The sequence below is a fragment of the Trachypithecus francoisi genome, unplaced genomic scaffold (genome assembly GCF_009764315.1).
Source record: "Trachypithecus francoisi isolate TF-2019V2 unplaced genomic scaffold, Tfra_2.0 Lachesis_group16, whole genome shotgun sequence".
In the NCBI taxonomy this organism is placed as follows: domain Eukaryota; kingdom Metazoa; phylum Chordata; class Mammalia; order Primates; family Cercopithecidae; genus Trachypithecus; species Trachypithecus francoisi.
This window is the reverse complement of record NW_022681461.1, coordinates 94,184,855-94,196,976: the sequence shown is the minus strand read 5'-3', so window position 1 is coordinate 94,196,976 and position 12,122 is coordinate 94,184,855. Positions and strand designations below refer to the sequence as shown.

General features: G+C 46.7%; 1 protein-coding gene across 3 annotated transcripts; it reads right to left on the bottom strand.

The window, feature by feature from the left end:
• On the bottom strand, window positions 1–12,082 carry BAG1 (BAG cochaperone 1). Of its 3 annotated transcripts, XM_033238318.1 has the most exons (7): window positions 11,472–12,082; window positions 8,963–9,091; window positions 7,045–7,127; window positions 4,245–4,358; window positions 2,090–2,197; window positions 842–904; window positions 1–283 (listed from the first exon to the last, which is right to left on the bottom strand). In XM_033238318.1, exons 1-7 carry the CDS (start codon window positions 11,707–11,709, stop codon window positions 197–199), a joined length of 822 nt encoding a protein of 273 aa, XP_033094209.1. In that variant the 5' UTR covers window positions 11,710–12,082; the 3' UTR covers window positions 1–196. The 3 variants fall into 3 exon arrangements, with proteins under 3 accessions (XP_033094209.1, XP_033094211.1, XP_033094210.1); XM_033238320.1 differs by lacking the exon at window positions 2,090–2,197; XM_033238319.1 differs by lacking the exons at window positions 1–283; window positions 842–904 and adding an exon at window positions 1,437–1,576.
• Window positions 12,083–12,122: the final 40 nt, after the last annotated feature.

Sequence of the window (12,122 nt, the reverse complement as noted above, 5' to 3'; positions counted from 1 at the left end):
GAGAAAACAGACAGGAGCTTTACTCAAAATCACAAAGACACTGTTTTTCATTGAGAACCGGATGAGAGTAGGAAAAGTGGCAAATGGCCAGTTGCCCCCAGCAGCCCTGAAGAAATCAGGTAAATTCTGCTCCAGAGACGGCAGAGCTGGTGGTGCCATTCTTCAGGGCAGCACAGCCTCTTTCTGCCATACTTCACTAGGCCAGGGCAAAGTTTGTAGACTGCAGCCGCTCTGTCTCCTGGCAGATGTTCTGCTCCACTGTGTCACACTCAGCTAAGAATGCCTAGAAAATACACAAAGGGCAGTAAGGGCCCATCCAGGGATAGCCAACCACTGCCCACACAAGGCTCCTTGCTTAGCCATTCTGGGGAACCCATGGCTGAGACTCAAAACAGACTGTGCATGAATGGAGATGGGTAACTGGCCTGGCTTCCAAGGTAAGGGGAGGGAGGGAGCACAGGACCAGCATTCTGACCATGCTCTAGGCCAGCAATCCCCTAAAAGGTGGTAAAGGCAGGGAGCTTTGCCACAAGGCCACTGCACAGCAACTGAACAATCGCAGGAAGCACTGTATGCATGAATACTGCCTCCAGGAATTGCGTAACGTGTCAGCCCTATCTGCTCTCCAGTGAGTTTCCTCCCTAAATAGTTTAAATTCAAATATAATTACAGGGACATAAGGCTCTTCTCTGACGTTCGGGGTTCCTGTTGATAAATAAGTAATAACCAAAACAAGCCTATACCACACACCATGCTTCTATACTACCGACTCTGAACAGATAAACATGCATACCTACACATTAACATATTACGCCTTGTTGTGCACTATTACACAACTCACCTGAACCTTTTTTACCAAGCCTTTCCTTTTCAATCTACTATCTTTGAAATTTTCTGGCAGGATCTATGGAAGAGTAAGTTGATAATACAAGTTAGTAAACAGTAAACATGTAACAAATAATCCTCAGTGAAAATGACATGAGAACACATAAGAAACACCCACAGTATACAAAACAGGTCACGGATCACCAATGTAAATGAGATGTCCATTTTCAGGAACCCTTTCCCTGAGTCTGTATCCTATATTGCCTTTCCATGGCTCTTGTCCCTATAAAAGCTCCCTGTATTCTCCATGTCTGGGCTGTAGGAACTCATCTGTAACACAGACTTTTGCTTTTTTATTGTTTCATATGTATGGATACTCTACCCTGGCCAGACCATGGGCTCATTGTGAGGCTCAAAAGCGCCTGCTGCTTTTTTTTTTTTTTTTTCTGAGACATAGTCTTGCTCTGTCGCCCAGGCTGGAGTACAGGGGCGCGATCTTGGCTCACTGCAAGCTCTGCCTCCTGGGTTCACGCCATTCTCCTGCCTCAGCCTCCCGAGTAGCTGGGACTACAGGTGCCTGCCACCATGCCCAGCTAATTTTTTATGTTTTTAGTAGAGCCAGGGTTTCACCGTGTTAGCCAGGATGGTCTCGATCTCCTGACCTTGTGATCCACCCGCCTCGGCCTCCCAAAGTGCTGGGATTACAGGCGTGAGCCACCGCACCCGGCGCTGCTGCTTCTTTACACCCACCCTGTCCAACAGAAACACACAGTGCAGTTCATCTTCAAGAATGAAGCATCAGGCTAGAGATATCATTACTATCATCTGCAAAAGAGAACTCCTGAGTTAATGTTTCAGCAGCCTCATAAGATCTGGGTCTGGCTGAATCCTCTGTAAGTAATGAGGCCTGCAGAATTATCAGTCACATGAGTATCAGAGAAAGTGAAAACCTGTTTCCTTGACCATGAGATGGTGGACTCCTTGGGTCCCAGCTTCATGATGATTACAGATGCTACTGGCAAACATAAGTATAAATGATAAAAGTCCTATACTGTAGGGCTGTGAGTGCCTAGAAAGCAGGAACTGTCTTATCATTGTGCATTCACCCAGGACCAAGCAACGTGATTGGCACACAATAGTAGATGCTTAATATTCTCAAGTGATGGGTTTGCTCAGACAATAGGAGAGTACATTACTGAAAGAGTGAATGTGACTGAAATAAAGACAAAGAAAACTAGTTCTTCTCAGCTGAATATTTACTTACCAGTGTGTCAATCTCCTCCAAGATCTTCATAAACTGCTCTATTGTGGCTTTTACTCTCCTATCAAGTTTGCAGAGAGCTTCAGCTTGCAAATCCTTGGACAGAAAACCCTGTGGGAAATAATGCATTACTGCAAGAGTTCTTTGAGGCTGATGGAAAACTCCATGCCACAATACTACTGAAGCGATCACACTGAGTCCACCATAGCCCTGGCAGGCCAGGCCACATTTCAGATCCACAACTTCATCTCTTGGAAAAATTTAAAAGACTGGCCGTGGGCCAGTCCAAGAATTCTATCAGGTTGCAGTCTGCTCTACTTCGCATGACCCACTGTGGCTGCAAATGCCTCCCTCCTGAGGCTTGGTGCCAGTGAAGCCCCCAATCACAAGTGTATACCTGTGCACAAGAGGCAGATGTTAAAAGCACAGGCTTAGAGTCTTCAAAGCCTACGCTTGAAAACTGACTGCCATTTACTAACTTGTGATCTTGAGCAAATTACTTAGCCTATTCATGTCTCAGTACCCTCATTTTAAAAATGAAGATTACGATACCCACACCCTAGAGGGTTACTGTGAGGTAAAGGGAATATATGTACATGTGTCACTAACTTGTGGCACAGACACATGCTAACAAATGGCAGCAGTGCTTATTTGTATCAAATTGTATAATGGTTCACTCACATAGCTTGGCCTAATGACCAGTTAGCTGGTGACAAGAGTTGGATAGCAGGGATCTCTGAGGATGTTTATCACAGCCAAGAGCTACAGATACAGATTTCACAACATGTAGCAAGAGCTTTAAACATCAACCAACAATTCCAACTCAAAGAATTTATTCTACTAAAAAAACAAAGAAGCATTACACATAATGGTAAAAATAGTATTAAATGAACAATACAGAACTGGCTCGGTAAATGATACATTTATACAAGATGAAATGCATGCAAGCTTTGAAAAATACCATCATAGGAAAAACGTTTAATTTTTTATCCAAAAAAATAGTTTATAAAGTGTATATAACATTATATCAATTTTTTTAAAGATGAAAAATGTATTTCAGGCTTCGGTAATGGTTATCTCTGAGTTGGGGCCTCGTGGATAATTTTCATTTTCCATATTAGTGCCTATACATGTACTTAAAACTTTTGTACAGTCAGCATGTATTCTGTAATTAAAACACAAACATATAGGCCGGGCAAACACAAACATACAGGCAGGGCATGGTGGCTCATGCCTATAATCCCAGCACTTTGGGTTTTTTTGGACTTTTGGACTTTGGATTTTTTTGGACTTTGGGAGGCCAAGGCGGGCAGATAACTTGAGGTCAGGAGTTTGAGAACAGTGGCCAACATGGTAAAACCCCATCTCTACTAAAAATACGAAAAAATCAGACAGATGTGGTGGCAGGCGGCGCCTGTAATCCCAGTTACTCGGGAGGCTGAGGCAGGAGAATCGCTTGAACCCGGGAGGCAGAGGCTGCAGGGAGCTGCTGAGATTGCACCACTGCACTCCAGCCTAGGTGACAGAGTGAGACTCCATCTCAAAAAAAAAAAAAAAAACCAAAACACAAACACACCCCAATTAATGTTACACAATGAGAAGGAAAAATAAATAAGTGGTCTTGAGCTAGTCCTAATCCTTACTGGGTTTCAGTACCCCATCTCTAATATAAGGAATTGAATAGGATGACCCCCTCCAACCCCACTATCATGTTCAACTTGGACCTTCTATAAACTAACAAAATGTTATTTGCCTTGCCAAACACATTACAACAGCCCAGACAGAGAGAAGCTACTTGTTCTATTTCAGATAATTCATGATCCTAGCATGGCAGGTGTTCTCCTGTGAGCATAAATGGATGCTGGCTGGGGTTTGATAATAACTATGACAATAAATGCTTATAAAGCACTTAGTATGTGTCAAGCTCCATCTACATTATTTAATGCTCCCAACAATCCTAAGAGGGAAATGTCACCATTATTCCCTTTTTGCAGATGAGGAACTTGAGGTAAAGATAAACTTGTTCTCAATAAGAGAAAGGGTGAATCTAGGATCTGAACCCAGGGAGTCTGACTGCAGAGCCTGTCCCCATAACCACAAGTTATATCCAGGAAGCTCTGATACAAGGCAGAAAGTCAAGGTCCATGAAGAGAGTTACCTGCTGGATTCCAGTAAGCTCTTTATTCAACTCTTCCAGCTGGTCAGCTATCTTCTCCACAGACTTCTCCAAATGTTTCAACTTCTTTAGTTCAACCTCTTCCTCTGGACTGTTCTAAAATGTTTAAGAAGAAAACAAAGCCAACAGTCAACAAGAACAGGCTGGGTGTGGTGGCTCACGCCTGAATCCCAGCACTTTGGGAGGCCAAGGTGGGCAGCTCATTTAAGGTTAGGAGTTTGAGACCAGCCTGGCCAACATGATGAAATACTGTCTCTACTGAAAAAAACAAAAAAATTAGCCCGGCATGGTGGTAGGCGCCTGTAGTCCCAGCTACTCGGGAGGCTGAGGCAGGAGAATGGCTTGAATCTGGGACGTGGAGGTTGTAGTAAGCTGAGATCGTGCACCTGCACTCCAGCCTGTGTGACAGAGCGAGACTGCTCCCCCGCCCCCCCAAAAAAGAAAAAGCAATCAACAAGAACAGTAGCCTCTGTCAGGAAAAATACCTGACCACAACTGCACGAAACCACTCACCTAGAAATAATGGTTTTAACTCTGTTGCTTCTTGGAAATCAAGTCAAAGGGTTATACATCAAGTTTTCCATCTACAAAGACTCCAGACTAGAGAGAAGGTGTTAGGCAAACATTCTGGTGTGGGCCCTGACAGCTTGGGTACAGAGAATAGAGACAATCCAACTGCCAGATTCAGTCTCAGCCCTAGACTGATCAACAACCAAGACTGAAGCCTGGAAGATAATCACATTTCAGTGAACACTTGTGAGGAGTCCAGAATGGCAAGTCAGGTGGAATTCTACCATTCCTTTAAATGGAATTCCTAAATGGCAGCCTCCAATTGAGCTCTCCTGTTTAACATGATGCTGGTTAACAACGATGAATACTTTTATTGAACACTTCCTACATGCCACACACTATCCTAAGCACCTTACCTATATTATTTTTTTAAGCCTTACCACAACTCCATCAGGGAAGTACTGCTGCTTTACAGATGATGAAACTGAGGTTTAATGTAGTAAAGTAACATGAGATCACACAGTCCAAAAGAGATAGAGTAGACTTAAGTTCAAACTTTTCTTTTTTTGAGATAGGGTCTCACTACAGTGCCCAAGTTGGAGTGCAGTGGCTGTTTACAGGCATGATCGTAACTCACTGCAGCCTCAATCCCCTGGACTCAAGTGATCCTCCTGTCTCAGACTCCCAACTTGTTGGGACAACAGGTATGTGCCATGGTGCCCTCCTTGACTTCACACTTCACTCCATAAGCTCTGTGTCAGCTCCACGTAAAAGTCCTATAGTTTCTTCAAACTTGACTCCTTGGTTCTGCCTGTTCCCCATCACCATTCTCCCTGACCCTGAAGCAAGAAATTTAGAATATTTCCCCCTTCTCTCAGGTAAACATTTGACAGAGAGGTCTAGCAGCTTTCTGCTTAGTTATGCTATCCCAAATTATTCATTCCTCTTTGTAGCTAAGTCCTGAGTTCCAGTCTCCTGGCAGTTCCAAGTCTGGATTACATTTTTTTTGCCTTCACTTTGTTAATCTCTGCCCTCTCTCTACTCAGTCACCTCACTCAAAATAAGGGAACTTCATCTGCTCAGTAATTTCGCTGTGTCACAATGCAGGGCTGGCCACAGCCCTCTCTCATCATCTTAAGGGTTGCTGACCTCATCTGTCTTTTTTTCCCCTCAGTTTCTTAGTCTGAACCCTTTTTTCCAGTCAAAGGTTTTCCCTTGTGGGAGATTTTAGTTAAAAGGTTGGTTAAAGGGAGAGAGGCTCCTGAACTGGAACAGAGTGATTATTCTTAATATCTACAAGTTTATTTTAACACCAGACTCTTGCTAATTCTACTCCAAGTGAATGAGACTTGTCCCAGGCACCATTTTAACCAGACCCAGATTCTACCACCAAAACAAAAAACGTATTATTAAGGCAGCACAACCGCTCCTATTTCTTTTTTTTTTTTTTTTTTTTTTTTTTGAGACGGTGTCTGGCTCTGTCGCCCAGGCTGGAGTGCAGTGGCCGGATATCAGCTCACTGCAAGCTCCGCCTCCCGGGTTTACGCCATTCTCCTGCCTCAGCCCCCGGAGTAGCTGGGACTACAGGCGCCCGCCACCTCGCCCGGCTAGTTTTTTGTATTTTTTAAGTAGAGACGGGGTTTCACCGTGTTAGCCAGGATGGTCTCGATCTCCTGACCTCGTGATCCACCCGTCTCGGCCTCCCAAAGTGCTGGGATTACAGGCTTGAGCCACCGCGCCCGGCCAACCGCTCCTATTTCTTAGAGCAAAAGTTCTAACCAACAGGAGCAGGAGGGTATGAGAATAAAATTGGTAATCCTATAAAACAAATAAAGATTGTATTTGTTTAGAGAGGGGTTTTATCAACGCAGAATCTGGGTCCCCAATTTGCTCTTCTTTTTTTTTTTGAGACGGAGTCTCGCTCTGTCACCCAGGCTGGAGTGCAGTGGCCAGATCGCAGCTCACTGCAAGCTCCGCCTCCCGGGTTCACGTCATTCTCCTGCCTCAGCCTCCCGAGTAGCTGGGACTACAGGCGCCGCCACCTTGCCCGGCTAGTTTTTTGTATTTTTAGTAGAGACGGGGTTTCACTGTGTTAGCCAGGATGGTCTCGATCTCCTGACCTCGTGATCCGCCCGTCTCGGCCTCCCAAAGTGCTGGGATTACAGGCTTGAGCCACCGCGCGCGGCCCCCAATTTGGTCTTCTAAACCAAAACCTGTATAAAAGACTTCAGTCATTTGATTCTGAGGATTTCTGATGGAAAAAGCAATTTACCTTTTTCCCAATTAACATGACCCGGCAACCATCTTGTATTCCAAGTGCTGACAATGGTGTTTCCATTTCCTTCAGGGATTTTCCTAAAAAGAGGAGAAAGGTAGGCCAACTTGTAATAATTGTACCACACTGAAAATAAATTTCAGCACGATACAGGAAATAGACAAGTGTGTTCACTAATGAGAATTGGTATCTTTTTAGAGGGTGCCGTGACCCAGTAATTTCATTTCTACATATTCATCCTCAACAAATAACTGGACATGTGACTCCACAGTAACCACTATACAATAATATTCAGTGCAACCTTTTCATATTAGTGAGAAACTGGAAAGAGCCAAATATTCAGGCATCGGGGGCTGATGAACCATACTACAGAAGACTTTAAAGTCTTCAGTAGGCATTACAGTCTACAATAGGCATTAAAGCTCATTTTTTGCAGGAAACTTCAATGCCACAATGAATGCTGATGACCCAGTGTTATTGAGGGGTTTTATCCAGGGGAACATTATCTTTTTCAAGCATTCCTCTATTTTGAAACATGAATTTCTATTGTGTTTATAATTCAGAAATATTTTTAAAAATTAAAGATAATACATTACATTATGAAATATAAATAAAATGCCTATTACTAAATTATTTATAATGACTGACACCCAATGGGGTAAGTCTTTCCCCAGTGGATACCAGAATAATGGGTTCTCAGGGGAGTGGGAAGACAAGGGACAGGGGCTAGGAGGGTGTGGGTCCTGGCAGAAATGAGCATCATCCATCCACTGAGCCCACCACATCCAGGTCCCCAGTAAGTTTGTTCAAAACCTCCTTTGAGTCAGAACAACGTGAGGCACTGGAAACACAGCAGTATCTCCACCCTCACGGAGGCTGTTATTCTAACAGAGAAATCAGATGTTAAGCAACTAAGAAAATGATTATTTAGGCCGGGCGCGGTGGCTCAAGCCTGTAATCCCAGCACTTTGGGAGGCCGAGACGGGCGGATCACAAGGTCAGGAGATCGAGACCATCCTGGCTAATACGGTGAAACCCCGTCTCTACTAAAGAATACAAAAAACTAGCCGGGCGACGAGGCGGGCGCCTGTAGTCCCAGCTACTTGGGAGGCGGAGGCAGGAGAATGGCGTAAACCTGGGAGGCGGAGCTTGCAGTGAGCTGAGATCGGGCCACCGCACTCCAGCCTGGGTGACAGAGCCAGACTCCGTCTCAAAAAAAAAAAAAAAGAAAAGAAAATGATTATTTAATAGTAATTTCATAGAAGTGATGCAAAAACCGCAGGGAGTACCATGGTAACATATAATGGGAAGATGATCTAACCTAGCCAGGGAAGACTGCCCATGAGCTTCATCAAAAATGGTGAGATTTCTGCCATCATCATAAGACTTCAAATCTGACACCTGTCCAGATGTTTGAAAGTGTCCAGTACCTAGCAGGTCCTCAATAAATATCTGTTGAAGAACTGAATGAATAAACAAATAAATAAAAATTGTCCCAGTTTGAAAACAGAGTGACTATTAGGAAAAGTTAAGCAGTTTTAAAACTGTCGCTTGGCCATAAGGAAAAGCTGGAAAAGAAATGCTTACCCTTGGCCGGGCGCAGTGGCTCACACCTGTAATCCCAACACTTTGGGAGGCCAAGGTGGGTGGATCACCTGAGATCAGGAGTTCGAGACCAGCATGGCCAACATGGTGAAACTCCGTCTCTACTAAAAATACAAAAATTAGCCCGGCATGGTGGTGGGCACCTGTAATCCCAGCTACTCGAGAGGCTGAGGCAGGAGAATCACTTGAACCCGGGAGGCGGAGGTTGCAGTGAGCCTAGATCACGCCATTGCACTCCAGCCTGGGCGACAAGAGTGAAACTTTGTCTCAAAAAAAAAAAAAAAAGAAAAAAAGAAAAAGAAATGCCTACCCTTAAATATGAGTTTCTGAAAAGACTGTGGAACCCCTATGGCCTCTTCAACAACCTGGGCCAGGTCTTGGACAACTGGTTCACTGCTGCCCTGCTGCGGGGTAACATGAAGGTCGTGCTTCTCATTGCCTGGGGAGAAAGAAAAGCATTTGACAAAGATGATTCTTTCACATAAACCAATAGAGGGTGACACTTTATTACATTTATTTACCCAGCCTTCAAGGCCCAGCTCATATGCCACCTACTCCACAAAGCCTGCCCCCATGCCACCCAGCTTTCCTCTGGTGACCTCCTCAAGGATTTCTGTTTCCTCTATTATAATAACTAACAATATGAATGATATCAGCTAACATTTTAGGCATTTCACGCATAATCAAATTTAATCCTCAGAAAAACCCCACGAAGTAGATCTACCTATTACTTCTTATTTCACAGATGAGCAAACTGTGACCTCAGGCAAGTTAAGGCCTGCCTATGGAGACCCAACTGTTGGAATCAGAATTTGACATCAGATCCAGCTGATTCCCAAGCCCACCTTTTTCATCACAAGCCATCTGCTTCCTGTGGCCTGACTGCCCTATACCCTGTATTGTACTGGTCTCGTCTCGCTTGCTGTAAGGGGCAAGTGACTGCTTTCCTCTGCCTCTCCCACTGGACACACTTGAGTGCATCCATGATTGGTGCTAAGTAGACAGACAAATGAATACGAACAGCAGAGCCTTTCTTTGTGAAGGAGAGACGCCAGTTCTTTTCCAGGGATGTGGACAATAAGGAGAGAGCCTGTGTCCAGTACATTACACCAAGGTTTGGTTCCCCCAACAGCTCCATGAGGTCAGCGGGAGCCAGGGTTACCAAATCTACTTCGCAGAGGAGAAACCAGATTCTTAGAAAGAAGCTGTCCATCCCAAGGTCACTCAAAACTGCAGGATCTAGAATCCGGGTCTCCAGATTCCCAGACCCTTGAGCCTCCCCTAGCTGGTTCTGGGGAAACCTCATGGACTTAGCTCTCCGGTGTACTGACTTCATTTGGTTGTGTGTCAACTCCAATAGTAGGCAGACCCAAAGGGTGCCCAGAGTACAACGCTTGGACCCACAGGCAACTCAAGTGGCCACACAGAGAAGGCACTCAGCAGATGAGGAGCACCCCCGCAGGCACGAAGTTCTGACTCATTACACACGGAGCAGTCATAGACCACATGGCCAAATATATGCCTGACACAAAGACCACAATAACTGCGCGGGCACACAAAACACAACCAGGCCCACGACGTAAAGCCCGGACAAACTCGAACACCCAGGATCGCACAAATGGCCAGAGACAAAATACACCGGCCACATGGAAAAGTGTACAAAAGACAGTTCCACGGACACAACCAAGAACCCACGCTTCCGTGTGGGGAAAAGAAAGAGAGGTCAGCCTGTTTCTGTGTCTATATAGAAAGAAGTAGATTTAAGAGACTCCATTTGGTTCTGTATTTGAGATGCTATTAATCTGTGACCCTACCCCCAACTTTGTCCTTGCAAGAGATATGTGCTGTGGTTTGCTGGGTGCGGTGGCTCAAGCCTGTAATCCCAGCACTTTGGGAGGCCGAGACGGGCGAATCACGAGGTCAGGAGTTTGAGACCATCCTGGCTAACACGGTGAAACCCCGTCTCTACTAAAAAATACAAAAAGCTAGCCGGGCGAGGTGGCGGGCGCCTGTAGTCCCAGCTACTCGGGAGGCTGAGGCAAGAGAATGGCGTAAATCCAGGAGGCGGAGCTTGCAGTGAGCTGAGATCCAGCCACTGCACTCCAGGTCGGGCAACAGAGCGAGACTCCGTCTCAGAAAAAAAAAAAAGAGATATGTGCTGTGGTGACTTAAGGTTTAAAGGTTGTTAAACAAGTGCCTAAAGGCTGCTTGTGGTTAAAGGTCATCACCATTCTCTTAATCTCAAGCAAGAGAAAAACATTTGTCTCCTGCCCGTCCTGGGCAATGGAACATCTCCGTGTAAAACCCATTGTGTGCTTTGTTTACTGAGCAAAGAGAAAACCGCTTTTAGGAATAAGGTGGGATTTGCTGGAGCAATACTGCTAAAAGGTTTATGGAGATGTTTGCATATGCATCTCAAGGCACAGCATTTTCCTTGAACTTACTCAGGTCACAAAGATCTTTATGTCTTACTGCTGATTTACTCCCTTATGTTTAAGATGGTAAAGATAATTATCAACAAATACTAAGGGAACTCAGAGACCGGTGCCCACGTGGGTCCTCTGTAAGCTGAGGGCCACTCCCCTGGGGCCCGCTTTTCTTTCTCTATACTTTGTCTCTGTGTCTTATTTCTTTTCTCAAGTCTCTGGTTCCACCTAAGGAGAAACACCCACAAGTGTGGAGGGGCAGGCCACCCCTTCACTTCCAGACGCCAGGGCAAGCGCAAGGTCACACGCTTCTGGAGAACATATGACTAAACCCACAGACCCCCGCCGGGCTTTTAGGGCCAGCAAGGAGTCCACCCGGCGCCCAACACTCACTGTGGGTGACAGTCACGGTGAGCCCAGCTGCCGACATTTCCTCCCTGGTCACCTCCTCGCTCGGGGTCGCCTCCTCGTCCCGGGTCACCCCCTGGCTCCGATTCATCTCTTCGCCCCGAGTCGCCTCCTCACTCTGGGCCGCCTCTTCGCTCCCGGTTGCCTCCTCACTCACGGTCAACTCCTCGCTCCGGGTCAATTCCTCGCTCCGGGTCGAGCGGCGCCGGGTCTTCTTCTTCATCCGCGGCCTGCGAGCGCCGGCGGCGGCGCCCCTGGTGGGTCGGTCATGCCCGCTGGCAGCACCCCGGACAGGTGGACGCCGAGAGGGAGGCGGGCCACGCTGGGCCGGGGGCTCCGACTGGCGCGGCTCCCGGCCTGGCCGAAGGGCGCGCAGCCGAGAGCCCAGCCGCTCCCGGTCGCCTCGTGGTCTCCGCGCCCCGCCGCGTTGAGCCAGGCCCGCGCTTGTTGACCGCCCGGCGATGGTAGCTGAGCGCGGCGTCCTACAACCCCGCCCGACTGCTTCCCAGCCCCGCCCCGCCCCGCCCCGCCCTGCCCCGCCCTGCCGGCCCCGCCCTCGCCCTATGCCGCTTTAGTTGCCCCCAGGCCCCACCCACTCAACTGAGGCCCCGCCTTACTACAATAAAACCCCTCCCA